The sequence below is a fragment of the Stenella coeruleoalba genome, assembly GCF_951394435.1.
Source record: "Stenella coeruleoalba genome assembly, chromosome: 1".
Taxonomy (NCBI): domain Eukaryota; kingdom Metazoa; phylum Chordata; class Mammalia; order Artiodactyla; family Delphinidae; genus Stenella; species Stenella coeruleoalba.
In genome coordinates this window covers 114,166,731-114,189,228 of record NC_137169.1, presented here as the reverse complement: position 1 = coordinate 114,189,228, position 22,498 = coordinate 114,166,731, and the positions used below count along the sequence as shown (strand labels likewise).

The 22,498-nt window shown below is 38.1% G+C and overlaps 1 protein-coding gene across 1 annotated transcript in view; it reads left to right on the top strand.

Moving 5' to 3' along the window:
- SPTA1 (spectrin alpha, erythrocytic 1) overlaps positions 1 to 22,498 on the top strand; it is a gene marked incomplete at both ends in the record, with an annotated part of 68,187 nt that overhangs the window by 40,893 nt on the left and 4,796 nt on the right. Inside the window, 20 exons of the mRNA XM_079944778.1 lie at positions 1,215 to 1,314; positions 1,429 to 1,626; positions 2,497 to 2,640; positions 3,176 to 3,279; positions 3,730 to 3,892; positions 4,155 to 4,286; positions 4,800 to 4,937; positions 5,123 to 5,227; positions 6,281 to 6,489; positions 9,605 to 9,725; positions 10,324 to 10,445; positions 10,941 to 11,073; positions 11,585 to 11,683; positions 12,447 to 12,609; positions 13,216 to 13,292; positions 15,848 to 16,057; positions 18,412 to 18,708; positions 19,536 to 19,648; positions 20,777 to 20,821; positions 21,291 to 21,342. Coding sequence (XP_079800904.1) covers positions 1,215 to 1,314; positions 1,429 to 1,626; positions 2,497 to 2,640; positions 3,176 to 3,279; positions 3,730 to 3,892; positions 4,155 to 4,286; positions 4,800 to 4,937; positions 5,123 to 5,227; positions 6,281 to 6,489; positions 9,605 to 9,725; positions 10,324 to 10,445; positions 10,941 to 11,073; positions 11,585 to 11,683; positions 12,447 to 12,609; positions 13,216 to 13,292; positions 15,848 to 16,057; positions 18,412 to 18,708; positions 19,536 to 19,648; positions 20,777 to 20,821; positions 21,291 to 21,342 — 2,725 coding nt within the window. The remainder of the gene's footprint in view (positions 1 to 1,214; positions 1,315 to 1,428; positions 1,627 to 2,496; positions 2,641 to 3,175; positions 3,280 to 3,729; positions 3,893 to 4,154; positions 4,287 to 4,799; positions 4,938 to 5,122; positions 5,228 to 6,280; positions 6,490 to 9,604; positions 9,726 to 10,323; positions 10,446 to 10,940; positions 11,074 to 11,584; positions 11,684 to 12,446; positions 12,610 to 13,215; positions 13,293 to 15,847; positions 16,058 to 18,411; positions 18,709 to 19,535; positions 19,649 to 20,776; positions 20,822 to 21,290; positions 21,343 to 22,498) is intronic.

The following is a 22,498-nucleotide window of genomic DNA, read 5'->3' as shown; positions in this document are numbered from 1 at the left end:
CAAACCCCTCCCCAATTCAGGGTCTCTGGAAAGCTATAGTTTTTCATACAGTATAAATAAGTAGCATCCATACTCTTTCCCCCAAATCATATATATGCTCATCTATCTCTGTATATATAGGTTCTACCTGTAATTAAGATTCCAAGTTAAATGCTGCCTCTTTCTCTTTATGAAGTCTTACTCTTCAATATTTCAAAAGTAATATCCCCACCCTCAGAGCAACTCTAACACCTTATTTTATCTCTTTAGGACAGTCTTGCTTTTTAGTACTTTTTAAAAACATGTATTAGTGTCTATGTTTTGTTTGCTTTTTTTTTTCTTCTTTCAATATAAAGTGTGAGCTCCTGGAAGGCACAAATATATCTCTTTCACAATGTTTGGTGCGTAGTAAACACCCAATAAAACTTAATTGTTTAAATAAGTGAATAAATAAGTTTACAAAAGAAGAGACCATTTTGTCTTAAAGCTACTGATTCCTGTTTAGCAAACAAGAGCAAGGGCGTTCTTCATGAGATGCTTAATCTGACCATCATATATAGTTTTTTAAGTCAGTGCATTATTATTTGACATTTACCATCTGGAGCAGATGGACTTGAGCTCTCCTTGCCTAATTTCTTGACTGCTAAAAGAGTGGGAACTGGCCCTGATTTAGTCAATAGCACAGGAGTAGGGGGTGGGGGTGCTATGTGTGTGTATGTGTTGGACAGAATCATGTACTGGATTCTATTGGGAATAAAAGTAAGAAGAAAGACATGCCTTCCCTGAGATTCTATACTAAAATAGATCTTTAAACCCAAGATCTATCCACTTTAAAGGAACAGGACTTGTGAGGAGTAATGGAATATGTACCAGTCCAGGATTCCAGTGTCTGGGTTCTACTCCAGATGTCTGCTTTTAGTTTTAGCACATGGGCAAATTGCTTACATTCTCTAGGCCAACTTCTGTATCTCCAAAATGGAAAGAAAAGAATTCCCAGAATTCTACACAAAATTATTGCAAGAATCAAAAGAGATAATAAGTGAAGAAAATTTCAAAGGCAAGGGAATGCTATTATTAAGTTATAAAGTGAAAACAACAAGTCTAAAATTTGTGAAGTATATAAACCTGATAGAAAATACTGATATGGAAATGTTTTCTAGAGGAGAAAAAGCCCAAGGACGGGCAGTTCTATAGCAAGTTACAAGGTTTTCTTGTCAATATGTCTCTTTCTCTAGGGACCAACAGAATTGGCTCAGTGGCATTGGTGGCATGGTATCATCCCAGGAGCTAGCTGAGGATTTAACTGGCACAGAGATCATGATAGAGCGACACCAGGTACGGTTACAAAAGCTGTAGTCCCTGATCACATGACCTCACGACCTTCCCTCATTTTACAACTTTGGTGAGATGTCACTGGCCTCACCAGTCTCTGCCCCCTTTTTGCCACAGGAGCATCTTGCTGAAATGGAGGCCGAGGCTCCCACCTTCCAAGCCTTAGAAGACTTCGGTACAGATCTTATAAGCAGTGGGCACCGTGCCAGCCCTAAAATTGAAGAAGAACTTCAAGCTGTCAAACTAGAGAGAGATGAGTTGGAGAAAGCTTGGGAACAACGCAAGAAGATGCTAGATCAGTGTCTTGAATTGCAGGTACTGCAAATTCCCAGTCATTAGGCAGGATTAGCTACACTCTGTTTCATCTATGCAATTTTATGTGGTTAATACAGGTGCTTATTTCACTGGATTTCCATGGTGAAAGCATAAGGGCATCTCTTGATTATTTGACATTGTGTTTCCTGCTCTGTAGACTGTTCATTGTGGTGTTCTTTACTCCTTATTCCTGTTAAAAAAAGCCAAACAAAATAGGGGTCAGTCCCAGGGCATGGGGGCATAAAATTGGGTGATTATACTTTATTGATTGATTGAGGGTTTGATTGATTGTGTTTTATTGAGAACCTACTGTATGCAGGGCCCTGGGAACACAAAGATTAGTAAGATAGTGTCCCTTTCCTAAAAGTAATGAAATTAGACATGTAGGCAGATCATTCTCATACAGTAAGATAATTACTGATAAAATGTATGAGTGTTTTGAGATTATGGCAGATGGAGTGATTAACGCTTTTGAGGGAAGGGAGTGAGAGTGTCACAGGTTACCCTAAAAAATAGTGTTTACCAGAGTCCTAAAGAAATAACCAGCCAGTATTTATGTATAGGATATGGGAAATAGTGAGAGTATTTCCTATACTCCAAGGATGGAGTATAGCTTATATGAGATATATAGAGATATATAGCTCATATATACTTATATGAGAGTATAGCTTATATGAGAACATAAAACATGTTTTCAGGGAAGAGTAAAAGGTCTAGTATATCTAAGATTTATGGTATAAATGTTTCTTGGAAGAATATTGGCACACCTTACAGGGTCCCTTATATCAATATCACAGGAGACTGGGGAGATAATTTCCTCTGTCCACCTGGAATGAATATATCATATACGTTCAACTTTATTCCCCATAGTTTTTCCGAGGGAACTGTGATCAGGCTGAGAGCTGGATGGTGGTACGTGAGAATTACCTAAGGTCAGATGATAAGGGTTCCTTAGACAGTCTGGAGGCCTTGATGAAGAAACGTGACGATTTGGACAAAGCAATCACTGCCCAGGTAATAACAACTAACATAAGAACTCCAATAATAGCTATTAGTAATAATAACAGAAATTCTACACATGTTTGTGGTTTATACTTATTTTAATTCCCATTTGATTCTTAGAGAAAACTCTGAAGTAGGCAGGGCACATGGTGGCTTAGTCTTAGCCAAGTCGCATGGGACACTGGACTTTTTACTTTAAATCCAGCTTTTTAAAACTTGACTTTTAAAATTGGAAGCTATTTTATATACTGCCTAACATCCCATCCAATGTGGGAATCATCTTCTACAATGGCCATGGGAAGTGTCTCTTCTATAGGGAACTCAGCACCATACTGAGATGGGAAGTAGCTCATTTCAGTATCATTATTGTTTCTCCTCTTGTTGAGTTAAAACCCACCTCCCCATAAGGCATTTACCTTTTGGCCTTGGTTTTGTTTCCCTTTGTGAAGCCACAAAGATATCACCGACCTTTTCTAGGAGGGAGTCTGGGATTGCATGAAGGGCCTAATTTCCATGCATCTGGGCTTTTTCTCTTTCTTTTATCTAGGAAAAGAAGATCACTGAACTAGAACTTTTTGCTGAGAAGCTCATAGCTGATGACCACTATGCCCAGGAAGAGATTGCTGCTCGGCGCCAACGGGTACTAGACAGGTCAGGCCCGAGCAATTGTTTTGTGAGTTATAGGTAGATGTAGCAAAGCGGCCTCTTTGTTAACACTGAGGATGGTGGTAACACTGAGTTCTCATTTCTAAATGCCTAAAACTATCTTGAAAATTTGGGAAATGTTCTGATCTAGACTCATAAAATGAAAGACTTGGAAGTTACCTTAGAAATTACCTGACAATCACTTTAGTTTATATCTGAAAATAATGAGACTGTGTTATATATAACATATGAATATATAATAATATAAATATAATATGTAATACATAAGGAAATATATGAATAAATAATATATAACTATGTTTATATATATGACATAGAAATATATAAATAATGAGAGAAGAAAGGGCAGGTAAGCAAATAAGAAGATTCATGAATATGGCATCAAAGCTTGGTGGAAGGGTAGAGGACAGAGAGTAATCTAGCCCTGACTTCCAGATGGAAGGCTCTCAAAGAACAGCTGATTGCTGAGCGAACGAAACTTGGAGACTATGCTGACCTAAAACAATTCTACCATGACCTCAAGGACCAAGAAGAATGGATCAGTGAGATGCTGCCCATAGCCTGTGATGAATCTTACAAAGACCCCACCAACATTCAGGCAAGTTCAAGATAAGAATCTTGGAAAACTTCAACATACTCAGATTGTTGGATGAATGGTCGCCTTGTGATACTGAACACTTCCTTACTGTTCAGAGCACTGTCACTGCCTTCAGGGACTTCTGAGTCTAATGTGGAGTGAGTTCTTCAGAAGTTATCATCACCTTGGTTATGATAGAAATGCTAACTCTTCCTTTTAAACAGAATTTATCTCATCTTGCTTCCTAAATTAGGTGGTAATTTAGTTTCTGCTTTCCCTTCAGAGAAAATATCTGAAGCACAAGACCTTTGAAAATGAGGTCTATGGCCGAGCTGAGCAGGTGAAAGGAGTCATCACCTTGGGGAACACTCTGATTGAGAGGAGGGCATGTGATGGCAATGAAGAGACCATGAAGGTAGGTCCTGCTCACAATGGGTTTTGGACTACAAAGGCACACGAAGAGAAATCTTTTATACTCTTTCAATGTTTTCATGTGTAGGGATATGGAATATGTTTCATAGTTAATTGTCTTCCCTTTGATTTTTGCACAAAGGAGGAGGAAAATAGTGATGCTCAGACCTTATCACTCCCATCATACTCAGTACCTTGACCTCCAAGAAAGCTTTAGACTTAATTCCTATGTGTTATCATGCTTGCCTTATATTTTCTATCCCTACTACCAAGAGCTTTGATATTTAGGCATCAGCCTCCGTAATCAGCCCATGACCCTTTATTCAAAATTTCTTCTAACACCTCCCGTTGCTTTCTCAGATTTAAACCAGCATAACTGATTTAAAATATCAATATATAAGATTCCAGTACTGGCAGATTTTGACTACACCCTAACTCCAGAGCCTCCCTACGTTATCCTTTCAAGTTGTCACAGGACCCTAGACACCATAATGACCACTCAATTTTGGGAGGCTAGGGTCAAGTAGAAGAGTTGGAGAAAAACTGGGACTACTTGTTTGAGAGAACAATTGACAAAGGACAGAAGCTCAACGAAGCTAGTCGCCAGCAGAGGTTCAACACAGGCATCCGGGACTTTGAGTTCTGGCTCTCAGAGGTAATTATACCTGGAAATGGTATGGGCATGGGATCTTAATAAATACTTGTCAGATAAACAGACTTTTGCATGAACAATTTCCTTGACTCTTCTTGGGAAAAGTTGGGGGATGTATTTGCTAATCTTGGTCTCCTTAAAGACAGCTTGCATCTGACAGCTTTATTTGTTTATCCTTCCATTCCCAGGCAGAGACACTGCTGTCCATGAAAGATCACGCCAGGGATTTGGCTTCAGCAGGAAACTTGCTAAAGAAACATCAGCTATTGGAAACAGAGATGTTGGCCCGAAAGGTTAAGTAGTGTTGGAATCCCACTCCTCTGGCCAGAATGGAAATGTTTGTGACTTTTCTCTCTCCTGTCTTAGGAGTCCATTTGAGAACATAGGCTTGCAAAACTGAACTTAGTGTTCTCATCCATCAGTCATTATAATCAGGTCAAGTCCATGGGCTTTAGAACCATTAACCTATTTTCATTAAATTATATTGGATAGATTCTAAGACTCCAAGAAGTAGATCCTAAAAATGATCTTGTTTACTTTTTAATGACCTATGTATATAAACTCACTCTCTTCCAAAGCTGAATATCTGATCTGGTCTTTGAGAGAAAATAGAATTTTATTTTACAGAACAACTGAAAAAAAAAAATAGGGGACACATGCTGTGGAGTTGAACTATAAATACACTCTGAAAATTCTATGGAGCATTCCAGTTGTATCCTAATATCAAGCATAGATGTGTCCTGAGAGCTGTAATAAACATTCAGACAGGTGCTCATTTCACACTGGAGCATTTTATATTATCGGTTTTATTGGGTAACACAGATACCCACAGAAAGGGCAAGAAGTCAAAGGGTTCTAAGTTCAGTTTCAGGACTTGATGATATTCCCTGTGACATCACTAGGCGGCAGACTTAGAATGCAAAGAGACACAGAAGAAGGCTGTGTTCTGGGTGGGATCAGCCTAAGAATATTACCAATAGAGTAGCTTCTTCTTGAATATTTCAATCCATCAATCTGTGTCATATTCTGCACTGTGAAAAGATAGTTCTGCGGAGACACAGCATTGTTCACCAAGGTCTTATTTTCCATATCGGGAGAGGAAGAAAATACAGGGGAAAACATCAGAAGGCCAAATGTATAGTTCGAATAATGTAGCCATGCTATCCATTATTGCCTCTGGTCTTGCCCTTATCCAAACTGAGTTAAAAGAGCATAAGGTCAAATTCATTATCTTCAAAAATGATCTATTTGACCCAGTCTTTGAACTTGAACTAGTAGTGGTTAAAGTCCAGGGTCTACTTAATACCTATACTATACTATTCACTGAGGACACTTGGGCTTTCTAGGATGCACTCAAGGACCTGAATACGTTGGCTGAAGATCTCATCTCCAGCGGGACTTTCAATACTGACCAGATTGTGGAGAAAAGGGATAATGTCAATGAGCGCTTCCTGAATGTCCAGAAATTGGCAGCTGAACACCATGAGAAACTGAAAGAGGCCTATGCCTTGTTCCAGTTCTTCCAGGACCTAGACAATGAAGAATTCTGGATAGAGTATGTACTGCCAGCTCACATTGCATGACTAGTCCAAGAAAATAGATAATCCACCAAACATGTTCTTATTTGATGCTGAAATGAAATACATAGTTGCTTCTTGCAGTTCGCATTATTTCTTAATCATGTCTGCCTTAGCCTGAAATGAACATTGGTTTCAAATTTTTTCACTGTACGCAGGCAGAGGGAGACAGGCATGGAGGGAGTGGGGAGCAGTTCATATACATTCTGGGAGGAAAATTAAGAAACTGTATATATTTTTTTTGGAAAGAATGTGTAATGCTCATTCTGAATGAGACAGCTGAGCATTTACAACTTACCGGACTGATGAGATCTTTGTCGTGATTCTTTCTGTATATTGTGTATCTATTGTAATACGCCACTGAACTTGACACTGGCATAAAATGTTACATAGTACCTGCTATGGTATTATTGCTAATTCTACTTTTGTTATAAAAAATGTGATTGGAAAATCTTAGAAATTAAATTATTTGCCCTACTTCCACCCTGCCTCATCATGTTCCTCTTCTACAAACCTGCTGATTCTTACTTGTAATCAATGAATTAGAGGAAAAAAATGTGCATAGGGCAACTAGTAGGATATTTTTGAACCTTTTTAGAAATAGTAAGATGATATAATCTTGTCTACGATGTCTTTTACCATGCTTCATGGTGATATACAAACATTTTACGCTCAGAACCTATCCAACGGCCATGATTCCTATAATGTCCCTCTTTATACCTATTTTACCTAAATTAGTTACTGATATTAATAGACAAAAATGACAAAGGTCATATATGCATATATGTTTGTATATGTATATATGTAGGTGTGTGTGTCTCTAATTTTCACATTTTTTGAAAGAGAAACATTACTGTAAGTTATGGAGAATATGCACACATAGACAGGCAAAGGAAGTAATGGGAAGGCTGTTACGGCTATGCATATGGTAGAGATCAGTATGTTATTTTTTTTTTTTTTCATGAAATTTGTTTAATTTGTTCAATTCCTCCCTTACTTTTTTTTTTTTTTTTTAACATCTTTACTGGAGTATAATTGCTTTACAATGGTATGTTAGTTTCAGCTTCACAACAAAATGAATCAGTTATATATATACATATATTCCCATATCTCTTCCCGCTTGCGTCTCCCTCCCTCCCACCCTCCCTATCCCACCCCTCCAGGCGGTCACAAAGCACCGAGCTGATCTCCCTGTGCTATGCGGCTGCTTCCCACTAGCTATCTACCTTACGTTTGGTAGTGTATATATGTCCATGCCTCTTTATCGCTTTGTCACCGTTTACACTTCCCCCTCCCCATAGCCTCAAGTCCATTCTCTAGTAAATCTGTGTCTTTATTCCTGTTTCACCCCTAGGTTTTTCATGACATTTTTTTTTTTAAATTCCATATATATGTGTTAGCATACGGTATTTGTCTCTCTCTTTCTGACTTACTTCACTCTGTATGACAGACTCTAGGTCTATCCACCTCATTACAAATAGCTCAATTTCGTCTCTTTTTATGGCTGAGTAATATTCCATTGTATATATGTGCCACATCTTCTTTATCCATTCATCCGATGATGGACACTTAGGTTGTTTCCATCTCTGGGCTATTGTAAATAGAGCTGCAATGAACATTTTGGTACATGACTCTTTTTGAATTATGGTTTTCTCAGGGTATATGCCCAGTAGTGGGATTGCTGGGTCATATGGTAGTTCTATTTGTAGCTTTTTAAGGAACCTCCATACTGTTCTCCACAGTGGCTGTATCAATTTACATTCCCACCAACAGTGTAAGAGGGTTCCCTTTTCTCCACACCCTCTCCAGCATTTATTGTTTCTAGATTTTTTGATGATGGCCATTCTGACTGGTGTGAGATGATATCTCATTGTAGTTTTGATTTGCATTTCTCTCATGATTAGTGATGTTGAGCATTCTTTCATGTGTTTGTTGGCACTCTGTATATCTTCTTTGGAGAAATGTCTATTTAGGTCTTCTGCCCATTTTTGGATTGGGTTGTTTGTTTTTTTGTTATTAAGCTGCATGAGCTGCTTATAAATTTTGGAGATCAATCCTTTGTCAGTTGCTTCATTTGCAAATATTTTCTCCCATTCTGAGGGTTGTCTTTTGGTCTTCTTTATGGTTTCCTTTGCTGCGCAAAAGCTTTTAAGTTTCATTAGGTCCCATTTGTTTACTCTTGTTTTTATTTCCATTACTCTAGGAGGTGGGTCAGAAAGAATCTTGCTGTGATTTATGTCATAGAGTGTTCTGCCTATGTTTTCCTCTAAGAGTTTGATAGTTTCTGGCCTTACATTTAGGTCTTTAATCCATTTTGAGCTTATTTTTGTGTATGGTGTTAGGGAGTGATCTAACTTCATACTTTTACATGTAGCTGTCCAGTTTTCCCAGCACCACTTATTGAATAGGCTGTCCTTTCTCCACGGTACATTTCTGCCTCCTTTGTCAAAGATAAGGTGACCATATGTGCGTGGGTTTATCTCTGGGCTTTCTATCCTGTTCCATTGATCTATCTTTCTGTTTTTGTGCCAGTACCATACCGTTTTGATAACTGTAGCTTTGTAGTATAGTCTGAAGTCTGGGAGCCTGATTCCTCCAGTTCCTTCTTTCGTTCTCAAGATTGCTTTGGCTATTCGGGGTCTTTTGTGTTTCCATACAAATTGCAAAATTTTTTGTTCTAGTTCTGTGAAAAATGCCAGTGGTAGTTTGATAGGGATTGCATTGAATCTATAGATTGCTTTCGGTAGTAGAGTCATTTTCACAATGTTGATTCTTCCAATCCAAGAACATGGTATATCTCTCCATCTATTTGTATCATCTTTAATTTCTTTCATCAGTGTCTTATAATTTTCTGCATACAGATCTTTTGTCTCCTTAGGTAGGTCAGTATGTTATTTTAACTTGTATTGCCATCAGTCAGATATTTTGCTGAAAGCCTCTGCCTCTAATTAACTTTGTGATTAATGACACCACCGTGTTCCAGAATTTACCCCCACCCCACCCCCAGCCAAACACACACTCTTAGAAAACCTTCATTTTAGGATGACCTCAGATGTCTAAAGTCTATATTTTTTGTTTTTCCCTTGGTCTTAGGGAGAAGTTGGTACGAGTGCGATCCCAGGATTATGGGAGGGATCTGCAGGGGGTTCAGAACTTACTGAAGAAGCACAAACGCCTAGAAGGGGAGTTGGTGGCACATGAACCCATCATCCAGGTAGGAATATGAAACCTGAAAAGACTGGGATAATCTAATAGTAGTCCATGTTATGGATAAATGGGTTGAGGCTACAAAAAGTGAAGGTGGCATGCCAAGGTCACATAGAGAGTTAGTCGTAGAGTTCACAAGTGTCCTCCACATTTTGTCTCCTATGAATAGAAGAATCTGCATGGAAACTCATGCTCTTCCATGGAAGGAGCACTTTTAGTCCAGGGCACAATTGCTGACAATTAGGTTACAGTTTGGGACATCTGGAAAATCTGTACCTGAGCTGAGCCGTATGGAAAGAGGGCAACCCTGAGTCTTGGCTTGGCAACAGGGTTACCCTGTGACCACGAATAATGCATAAAGCAGATCCTGGAAAGTAGCCTCATGCAAACGTCAAGGTATTTGTTCGAATACTTGGCGACGTTTAGCTTGCTAGATCTTACTGCAGCTTCCTTCATTCTCCCAGGATTGTCAGGACCACCTCGAGTACCTCCAGTTTGTAAAAGAGCCAGAGGGTGTGAAGGGCTAGACACTTTTTGCCAGGAAACTGTGGATAAATGGGGAGAGGTTGCGGGGTAATGTGACATGGAGGGGGTGTGTTCTTCAGAATGTGCTGGATATGGCAGAGAGGCTGGGAGACAAGGCTGCCGTGGGGCGAGAGGAGATCCGGGAGAGGCTGGATCAGTTTGTTCAACACTGGGACCAGCTCAAAGAGTTGACCAAGGCTCGGTGAGTTGGGGCTATGAGGCCCAATTCTCTTCTTGGATTGCAGGTATTCGGTTGGTATGGAGAAGATATTTAAGTGCTTGCTCAGCATTTCTCCCCAGCTACCAATCTCTGTCTAATTTCTAAGTGCCTGCTCAAATGCCAAGTCTTCCATGAAGCTTTCCCCATGTACCCCAGGCAGAAATGACACTGCCTCTGTGTTCTGAATATACCTCTATTCTTGTGCTTACTTGCAGCTGCTGTCTTTTATCATTGTTGCCCTACATGTGTTATCCTTCATACCACGTTATCCCCCACATCCCCGTTTTACTTTATACATCTCCCCAGTTTTAACATTACATGCAGTGCTTAGTAATAAAAGAATGAAGGGATATTTTTCTCCCTTATAACCATATAGTCCTATAGCCAATTAAAATCTTACAAGATAGTTCCACTCTGCTACATTCCCACTGCTTACTAGTTTTTTCTTATCTATCGGGGTTTGCTTTCCTCTTACAGAGGGATTCGGTTGGGAGAGTCCCTAGAATACTTGGAATTCATGGCGAATGCTGAGGAGGAGGAAGCTTGGATCAGTGAAAAGGAAGCTATGGTTACCCAAGGGAATTCTGGAGACACTTTGGCTGCTACTCAGGTGAGTAACAGGCTGAATGGATCAATTTTCTTCTCTTTGAATCTTTTCTTAGGTAGTCAACATTTTCATCTGTAAAATTAGAATCTTTCTTCTGGTGGAAGAAGAAAACTTTCAGGTCAGTTCTTAGTATACGATGTTCTTGATACTTAATATTTTTCCACTAGATGGAATGTTTCCTAGAATTACGTAAATTTCAATGTGGGGAAATCCTTATGTACTACCTTGATCAACACTCATTCCCAAATCCAGAAAAGTCTAAGGTCACATGGTAAGTTAGAAACAATGTCACTTGTATTCCTTTGGCTCTTTTTCTGGTAAGATTGTCTTTCTGGCAAGTGAAGAGTTTGGGGAGAGGAATTTAGTGGAGCTATGCAGGAGTAAGGGGACACTCATCTAGTCTGCCACTTGAGTTGAATCATCCCTGGTGAATGGCATCAAAAGGAATCAGAATGTAAGTGGGATAGATTGTCTAGTCTTGGAAGTTTTGATTCTCACTGACTCATTTACACAGAGCTTGCTAAAGAAACTCGAAGCTTTGGAGAATGACTTCGCAGTCCATGAGATCCGAGTGCAAAATGTGTGTGCTCAAGGAGAAGACATCCTGAGCAAGGTGAACTGCGCTAGGGGTTCCGGGTCAAAACAGGATTTTCAAAAAGGGATTGGCCCAAATATAGAATCATGAGCAGTGCTAAAATCAAACATAGACCACTGATAATCTCTTCTAAGCTGGCTTTTTGTTATTTTTCAGTAAATAATTTTTTATTCAATTTCTGTTTTCTGGAAGTTTTGTTTTTCAAGTTCTTATAGGTACACTTTTTAGATTTTTAAAAAAATCATTTGTTGACACTCTTACTCTTATCCTCTGCAGAATACGGACTTTAAAAATATATTATACGTGACTTGCTTTGGTCATAGAGTATTTTAAGAATGTGAAGAAATTTCTTTGCATGCCTCTAGAGATGAGGACCCCACTGAAACCTCTTTGTAATTTGAGAACGATTGTTTTGTTTAACTGCCTGTTTTAACAGAGGCTCAGTGATCTAAATGCTGAATCCTAAAGAATACAAAAGAATGCTAAACAGAGATGACTCTGTACATTCGAGATGCTTATGCCAACTGAGAAGATCACACTTATATGGACAAACATGAGAAGAGTGTCCAAATGCTGGGGTAGAAATAATCATCTGGGTGGAATAGATATTATTCTATTATAGGTGAATAATAGAATAATTTCACTAGATCTAGAAGAGAGTAGCTATATATTTGGGATGGGAGAGATGAGAGCTTTTTAATAATACTAAAGAATTCACATTTCTGGCCCTGGACACTCATCAGTATATCTGTCTCTCCTCCTTTCGACCTTGGTGTTACAGGAGGAAAGTCAGCATAAAGAGAAGATTTCTACCAAGATAGAGGCTCTAAAAGAAAAGACCCCTTCTCTGGCCAAGGCAATGGCTGCTTGGAAGTTACAACTGGAAGATGATTATGACTTTCAGCAGTTCAACTGGAAGGCTGATGTGGTTGAGGCCTGGATAGGTATGACGTGTGAGGGCCAGGGTCTTAGGTTTGAGAAACGCCGATAATTCCATTTATAGAATGGATCCTGGGGCTCTGTTGCTTACCATGGGAAGAAAGATGCTCCCTTCATTACTCACTCCTATCCCGCCTGGACACAATTACAATTACATTCACACACGTGCAAACACACACATGCCCCCACACACACACAAACACACAGAGACACATGCTGAGGGGATAACTAAGTACTATAATTCCAGAGAACATCTTTTTTTGGAAACTGGTGATTTCACATGTGATATTCAGCAAGATAGGGCCATGGCAAAACATTCTAGGCAATAAACTGTGTGTTTGATTTACTTATAATTTATCTCTAGTCTGCAGTTTTCCTTATGAAACATTCAAAAGTCCTCTTGGCTCCAGCTCTGTTTCAGTCAGTTTTATCCTGCATAAGTCTAGAAAAACAATTCACTGGACCCTACACCCCCCATATTCTAATGAATCATCTGTTTTGAGACTCAGGAGGCTCTCTTGTGGCCTATAGTAAATATTCCTTTTCTCCTTACCACAGCTGGTACAAGACCAACCCTATTTCCCTTCTTATTAATTATCTTTGCTCTTCAGCTGAGAAAGAAACAAGCCTGAAGACCAATGGCAATGGTGCAGACCTCGCTGCCTTCCTCACTCTCCTGGCAAAGCAGGTGAGAGCAGGGTTGCCTTGTTGATAGATGCCCGTGAAGTCCAAGACCCATATCACACAGAAGCTTCATACAGGATTATTTCATTCCTAAATTTGTGGTTTTATTGTCTGTAGGACCTGTAATATTGTTCCCCTTTCCTTCGTGATAGAGATAATTTGCTAGTTTTCTCTCCCTCATCAGTCTTGCCAATAGGTGTTCATTTTTATTAGAGAACAAATTTTTGGCTATATAATTTTTCTCTGTTGTATCTTTGTACTATATTCCATTAATATCTTTTTATATCTTTATTATTTTTTAACTTCATTTCATATTACTTGATTTTTTTAAATTTAAAAAAAATTTATTCACTCTTTTGGTGAATAGTCTTTGTACAATTGAAAAGAATGTGTATTTTGCAATAATTTATATTACCTATCAGATTTTGTTACTTATGTTATTTAAATATTTTATTTTATATATTTTAAAGCTAGGTTAAAAGTTGTGTTGACATTTAGAATTATGAAATAATCTTGATGAATTGATTCTTTTAATTATGAAAAGTTTCTCTTTCTCTCCAATAACACTTTTTTTAACACTTCTTAAATTTTTTTTCATATATTAGTATACGATACCAATTTTCTTTTGTTTACTATTTGCAATGTATATCTATTTCCAACCCTTTAAAAAATATTTCTATGCCTTTATATTTTTTGTTTTTGTTGTTGATTTGGTACATTTATAAATTGTAAAATGGTTACCACTGTAGCATTAGCTAACACCTTCATCCTGTGACATAATTACCATTTCTTTCTTAAGGTGAGAACATTTAAGATCTACTCTCTTAACAACTTTAAAGTACATAATACAGAAATATTAGCTATAATCACCATGCTGTGCATTAGCTCTCCAGCACTTGTTAATCTTATAAATGGAAGTTTGTTCCCTTTGACCAATTTCTCCCCATTTCCTTCACCTCCCAGCCCCTGGCAACCACCAATGTACTCTAAGCTTGGCTGTTTCTCTAAGTTTGGCTTTTTTAGATTCCACATGTAAGTAACATTATACAGTATTTGTCTTTCTCTCTGACACTTATTTCACTTAGCATAATGCCCTCAAGTCTCATCCAAGTTGTTGCACACAGCAAGATTTCCTTCTTCCTCCTGACTGAATAATATTCCATATGTGTATATCACATACCTTCTTTATCTATTGTTCTGTTGACAGGCACTTAGTTTGCTTCTGTATCTTGGTTACTGAGAATAATGTTGCAATGAACATAGAAGTGCAGAGTGTCTGTATGTCTTAGATGCATCTTTTATAAATATAATATAGATGAGTTTGATTTATTATCTATTGATGAATTTAATGGAGTAGTAAATCCATTTACATTTAAAGTAATTAATTCATGAGTTTTATTTAAAGCTATAATTTAACACCTCCCCTCCCCTATCCCCTATCCAACCCCACTTTTTTCAGTAATGATTCAAGATGTGATTTCAGTTTTCCTGAGGACTAGCCTTTTTCAGTTTGCTCTTAAACCTAGGGACTTTAGAGGTTTCAACTAAACCTCTTTCACTAAGTCTGCTCCTACTTGATGTGTCCTGATCACAGCACTGTGTGACTGCAGAAAATTCTTAGATTTTAGATTCTTTAGATTTTAGATTCTACATTCTTAGCTACTGTTTTCTGCTTGACTTCTAGGACTTGTGTTTAGAAATCTATAAATACCCTGATGGGGACATACAGGGAGATTATTGAGCCTCCTTTTCTGCAGCTCCCTTTTCATGATTTTCTTAAACCGTGGATGCCCCAGTTTCCCAGAACTCCAATTTTTGTCCCTTTAGTTCCATGAGATGATCAAAAGATCTGAACATCTGCTTCCTCCACTACCTCACCCTGTACAGCTTATACTTCAAAGGGGAAAGTGACAGAGAGTATTACTCTTAGTTTGCTACTATTTCCTTCTCCCTGGAATTTTGATCCCTCAAGTTATAGCTACATGAGTTACATTCTGATCCCTTTCAAACAGCTGATTTTTTGTACTTTTATCCAGCATTAAAAGTTGTTCTCAAAGGGAGAATTGGTCGAATACATACCACCCTGTTAAAGCTGGAAGTGGAACATCCTGAATTTTGTGATTCTGATATCATTTGCATACACACATGCACACACACACAATCATTTGTATAACTGGCACCTGTATAAGGTCTTTTGTTAGTTTGCATACTCCCACAATGTCTAGTGCTAATTAGACTGCAACATCTAATAAGTGATATAAAAGAGTCTTAGAATATGAGCCTTAAGAAGAATTTAGTTTTGATTTGGACTATCACATCATGCTCCAATACTCCCTTAATATTAATTTTGTACCTAATCTAAAATCCAATTTAAAACACTGGAATTTAACTATAATTCCAATCCCAAATGTTTACAAACGTCTCTAAGTCCTATTTCATTTTCCTTGGACATCACTCTAAACTCTTGTATAGGTCCAATCTGGTGGAACCCAGGTATGAATGACCCCTTGGAATCGGCATTATTTTTCTGTTCACAGCTTCTCTATGGGTCTTTCTCAGGACACACTGCATGCCAGTCTGCAGAGCTTCCAGCAAGAAAGACTGTCTGAGATAACTGACCTGAAGGACCAACTGGTGGCTGCTGAGCACAGCCAGACTGAAGCCATTAAGGAGCGCCATGCTGCCCTGCTGAGGCTCTGGGAACAGCTGCTGGAAGCTTCTGAAGCCCACAGACAGGAATTGCTGAAAAAACAGCTGCCCCTACAGAAGGTAAAAAAAAAAAAAATGGTGAACCACCATCAGGCCTCAATTATCTGTACCTTAGCCATGAAATCCAGAAATAGATACTGGAAACCGTGTTTGAATACTATAGACATTTAAGTGAGTACATTGCAAAGAATCAGGAAGACATTCTTATGAGCAAGAAGTAATTCATTTTTTTAGATTGATAGGGAGTATTTTTTTGACTGATTTATCAGTTATCCATCTGACTTATGATGGAAGCCAGGTACATATAATGGAAACAGGTAGGTGAGACAAGGGATAGAAGATCTTACTGTATGGAAGAACTAATACTGGCATGTAGGAGTCAGGGTTGTCCTTGTCTTTTTTGCTAACTCAAATAAAAGGAATATTAGACAAGTATAACTTGTGTTCTCATCTTTCCTAGCTAGGGGACCTTGCATGTGTCACTTAACATTTCTGAACCTTGATTTCTCTATTTATAAAATAAGGTAATATCACCATCATAGCTATTTCTATGTTATTACTATTAAAAGAGATAATAGATCTGAAAATGCAATATAAACCACCATGTTCTATATGGATATAAGTTTTAAAATGTTTTTTCTAGTGGTGGCTGCTAAGGTATTGGATGTTGATGATAAAAATATTAATAGTAAAAGGAAGTCAATATGGTCAGTGAAATTACTTAGTATTTCTAGACCATAAGAAGTATTGTACCTGGCAACAAGTTAAGGTAGGGAGTTACAGGAATCAGAAAACACACAAATACAAAATCAGATCCTTAATTAATTTCTACTCTATTGAAGGACATGGAACCTACAGAAATTAATCTTAAGTGAAAAGTTAAAGCAATTAATGGAAAACTGCATATCCATATCTATACACACACACACACACACACATATGTACATACACACATTCTACATAAGAAGATACTTCACATTCTAATTCTATTTTACTCAATTTTCAATCTGCAAAGAGTTTTATTTTATTTTATGATTTTAAAATCTTTGTAAAATATTCAGTTGATACATAATATTATGAAAACAATATGACATTATTTATAGGTTTTCATGTCCTTCTTGGGTAGAGGCAATATTAGTTTTCTCTGTGTTTGGTCTATTTTAGTGTATAGATTGCGAAATGAATACAGAGAAGGTGTAATGGTGTAATACCTTTGCAATCTCCTTCCATTTGGGTCAATTTTCTCCTCTTTAACCCCTATGTTTGGAGATGAAAACTTATTTTCATATCTGTATAATATAACTCTCTTTGAAAGTACAATCTGCTGACCCAAAATATATGATGTATTTTATTTCAATTTTTGTTATAAATTTATTTATTTATTTACTTTTGGCTGCATTGGGTCTTCATTGCTGTGCACGGGCTTTCTCTAGTTGCGGCGAGTGGGGGCTACTCTTTGTTGTGGTGCACGGGCTTCTCATTGCGGTGCCTTCTCTTGTTGTGGAGCATGGGCTCTAGGTTCATGGGCTTCAGTAGTTGTGGCTCACAGGCTCTAGAGTGCAGGCTCAGTATCTGGGGCGCACAGGCTTAGTTGCTCTGCAGCATGTGGGATCTTCCCGGACCAGGGCTCAAACCTGTGTCCCCTGCATTGACAGGGAGGTTCTTAACCACTGAGCCAACAGAGAAGTCCCTATGTGATGTATTTTGTATCTAAGACTTTTCTATTACCTACTGTTTGGGAAAATCCATGCTATTTCTCTCATTTAGAAATTCAAAGTCATTCAGAGCATATGAATAACTCCAAAGAGTATTGCATGGATAAGGATACAGATTAGAGGGTAGGAAATGGGTTTAAGCAGGGGATTCAGGCATGAGATGAGCCTTGAACAAGGTTTAGAAGGAAGGTAGGATGAGTACTCAGTATATGCAAACAGACATCAAGGAAGTGTGGTCTGCAGAAGATCAGAGGAGAGAAAGAAGAAATGCCTATCCCACAAATTGATACTTTTTATTCAATCAATTATCCATTCATTCATTTAACACTTATTTGTGCATGTTTACTATGTGCCAAGTAGACTTGGAACACAGACATCAGAACAAGAAATCATGAAATCTTATCATTGCAATCTACCCTTGCCACTTTTGGAATCTTATAGCTAATATAATCCTAGAAGTCATCCAACTTCATTTGTGAATGTTGGAAGAAGAAGAGAAAATGCTAGGATCAGAGCTTGTACCTTGAATTTACATGTCCATCCATCTGATCACATGGTCTCCATTGGTTTTAGTTCTGCCCTCTTAGAGTGTTGGCCCTGAAAATATTTGAAGACCGTCATTTTTTTTATCCTCAGTCTTGTTTTCTGCTGACGAGCTTTATCAGAAAAGATGGAGGTGTCTTTGTTTTTCCTCTCTAGGCTGAGGAGCTATTCATGGAATTTGCACACAAGGCTTCAGCTTTCAACAACTGGTGTGAGAATGCTGAGGAGGACCTGTCAGAGCCTGTGCGCTGTATCTCACTGGATGCAATTCAGCAGCTGAAGAAGGACCATGAGGACTTCTTGGCCTCCTTGACAAGGGCCCAAGGAGACTTCAACTATTTGCTAGAGCTAGACCAGCAGATTAAAGCCTTAAATGTGTCCTCTAGTCCCTATACGTGGTTAACAGTGGAGGTGCTAGAAAGGATCTGGAATCACCTATCTGACATCGTCAAGGTAGCTTGGGGCAGAGCAGAGAGTTCCTTTGGCTATAGTGAGCATGATCACTTGATATAATATCCAAGTTTGGGGACTTTTGAGAAAGAAAGGAACACTATTAATAATTATATTGGGACAGCAGTCATGCACTGAGACAATCTAAGAAAAAATTTGGAAATATGTTCACAACAGGCATAGCCCTACGCCCTATAGGTTAGAGTCTCAAGCATCTGGGTGTTGAGTGGTGATTCAAGGAAGCAAGCACAAGCTCCAGGAGATGGCTCTAAAAATAGGTTATGAGAAGTTCATGAGGCTTGTATATATCTTTACAGTATATATACTCCAAGGCATTCTCTATTTTATACACATCTCCAAAAGTGCCTTTTTAATGTGTTTGTGTTTAATTTTTGTCTGTATATAGTAATGCTCATTACTGAAGCTATGGAAAGTATTTTAAAAGTTTACGAAGAAAAATTTCACTATAAAATCACCAATTTCATTTGGCAACTCATTATCTTTTCCTTTAAAGCTACGTTTATGTTCATTTAAATGAAATTTCAACTGGAAAAAATTTGAGTTGAAGAAAGATTTGCCTTTGTTACTAGTTTATTTGTTACTGGGCTTGGTAACACCTGTAAGTACTTATGGGAAGTTGCATAAGCTTCTTTCACATTTCTGAGATGAGAAGAGATGGACTGGAAGAAAAGTAAGCACACAGGCAATAGTATTGGAAGATAGGTGAGATTTGGAAGAGGGAAGATGTGCAGGTGAGACTCAGAAACAGTTATTTTATTCAAAGAAAGGCCTGCAATGTGCACATTACTATCTGTGATTTGGGGTTTTAGGAAAGGGAGCAGGAGCTGGAAAAGGAAGAGTCAAGACAGGTCAAGAACTTTGAGATGTGCCAAGAATTTGAACAGAATGCCAGTGCCTTCCTTGATTGGATCGTGCAGACCAGGTGTGCTGTTATACCCCCAAATTCATGATCCCTATACTATACTTTCCATTTACTATAGGGATGAAATACATAACTGAGGGAAGGAAGGGGAACTCTTACAGTATTTATGCTGTCCTAAAATCACCATATCCTGTCTGTGCTTTGTATTTGGAATCGAATGTACTCTAAATCAATCATTGCAAAATTGAGAAATGAGAATTTCATCTCGTTGCCCATTCTGCATTCTCTCCTTGATACTTTTTTTCCCTCTCGCCTATAATTACAGTCCAAAAATAGTAACAGTCCCTTATGTTTGCCTTCCCCTTTATACTTTACAAAGTATTTCTATGATCCATTATCTCAACTTTCAGAGCAACCTTGAAAAGTGTACAGAGCTGATCCTATTACCACTGTTTCCAAATGTGGAAAGAAGTTCAGTAGATAAATTGACTTGATCAAGGTCACATATGTATTTATTGGCACAACCAGAGCAGAGTACACTGTGAATACTTCATAGGAAATTATTATGTTGCTTGACTACTAAAACAGTGAAGAGAATCAAGTGAGATAATATATGCTAATTGCTTTTATTAAATGCAAAATGTTCTATACATGAAAAGAACATTTGTCACATCTTCTGGGGCAAATGGCTTGGAAAAGAGGAAACTTAGAAGGTATAATAAATGAGTAAATGGTCAAAGGTGGTAGACTATATTCAGCAGGTGGGTCAGCATTATGGAGTTAAAGTGTTGTTTTAGGCAATCCATGCTACTGTTCCTACAAACCCATTGACAAGGATAAGTCAGAAAATGAACAAAAAGAAATTCTGTATCATGGCTAAATAAAACATCTGACGGAAGGCAGAGGATATACAGCTCACCCTCCTCTGCCTCTGGTTTTGGTCCCTCCTCCCCTGGCAGCAGGTGCCCAACACTGAGCATATCACCTGACACCTGAGCCCTTCATCCTAAAGTAAAGAGATGCACAGAAGGCTCTGAGCTTCTCAGTGTGGGGGACATTTTGGGGGCAGTGGCTGGAACAGGTTCATACTTTCTAGGTACAAAGAATTTAGAATGTATCATAAATCTGAAGAAAGAAGATCATTTAAGTAAACCATGTTAACATGTGATTTCACTTTTCTCTCTTCTGATTCCTGATCTGGACCTCCATATCCAGGGATTACTTTCTGGATGGGTCAGTATTTTATGTTATCATGTTTGTTTTGTTGTATCATTCTGAAAGAATTAGTTAAGGAGGCCTTAGTACTAAAGCTTCTTCATCCCATTGCAATCTGATGGTCCCTAAGTAAAATGTGGGGTAAGAAAGAGAAGCAAAGTGTATATCATTCTGGCCCTACACCCCACTAGGTGAAGTCTTGCCTACATTAGGTTAAGGGTATATTTGAGAATAATAACTAGGAGGGAAGTATGGAAGCTTTCTCGTAGGCAGAGAAGAACTGGGAGAGCCTTACTTCCCTTTTCATTTGTTGCCAATAAACAGAGAGGGTTTGGTCTTGTGAAAATTTGGCATTGTGAAAATTCATTTCAGAAAAGCTATATAACTTGGAAGAACTATAGAAGTGTAGGGGTTTTGAGTTGGTCTGTTTGTGTAAAATACTGACCTCTGACATTATAAGTAATGTATTCCTCTGGTTCTTAACTAGATCTTTGCTGAAAGAAACAGGAACTCTAGAATCCCAGCTGGAAGCAAATAAAGTAAGTAATGTTCATTCATTAGCTCTAAACATTGCTGGAATTACAAAGAGTGCAAGAAAAACTACTCAAAGGAAACTGGTGATTCTTTTAGGTAAGTCCCCTGGCCCAAAAGTCAAAAGCCTAAGTCTCTGGTGTCAACCCTGCCAACAATTTGCATTCTAACCTTTGGCCACCACTTCATGGACATGGATGTCAGTTTGCTTAAATCTCAACTTCAATTTCTGTATCTATACAATGGAGTCAATAATAGCTACATTATAGACTTACTCTAATGATTAAGTAAGGGAACAAATGCAAAAGCTCCTGGCATACAACTTGTAACATTGACAAATTTCTGTTATTATTTGATGTGGTAAGAAAATAAAGTTGAATCTAGATGATCTCTTAATAATTGAGTGAAGCAGTGGGCTACACCTCCTAGAGAAATGGAAATAAAAACAAAAATAAACAAATGGGACCTAATGAAACTTCAAAGCTTTTGCACAGCAAAGGAAACCATAAACAAGACGAAAAGACAACTCTCAGAATGGGGGGAAATATTTGCAAATGAAGCAACTGACAAAGGATTAATCTCCAAAACATACAAGCAACTCATGCAGCTCAATATCAAAAAAACAAACAACCCAATCCAAAAATGGGCAGAAGACCTAAATAGACATTTCTCCAAAGAAGATATACAGGTTGACAACAAACACATGAAAGAATGCTCAACATCATTAATCATTAGAGAAATGCAAATCAAAACTACAATGAGATATCATCTCACACCAGTCAGAATGGCCATCATCAAAAAATCTAGAAACAATAAATGCTGGAGAGAGTGTGGAGAAAAGGGCACCCTCTTGCACTGTTGGTGGGAATGTAAATTGATACAGCCACTATGGAAAACAGTATGGAGGTTCTTTAAAAAACTAAAAATAGAACTACCATATGACCCAGCAATCCCACTACTGGGCATATACCCTGAGAAAACCATAATTCAAAAAGAGTCATGTACCAAAATGTTCATTGCAGCTCTATTTACAATAGCCAGGACATGGAAGCAACCTAAGTGTCCATCAACAGACGAATGGATATAGAAGATGTGGCACATATATACAATGGAATATTACTCAGCCATAAAGAGGAACGAAACTGAGTTTAGGTAGTGAGGTGG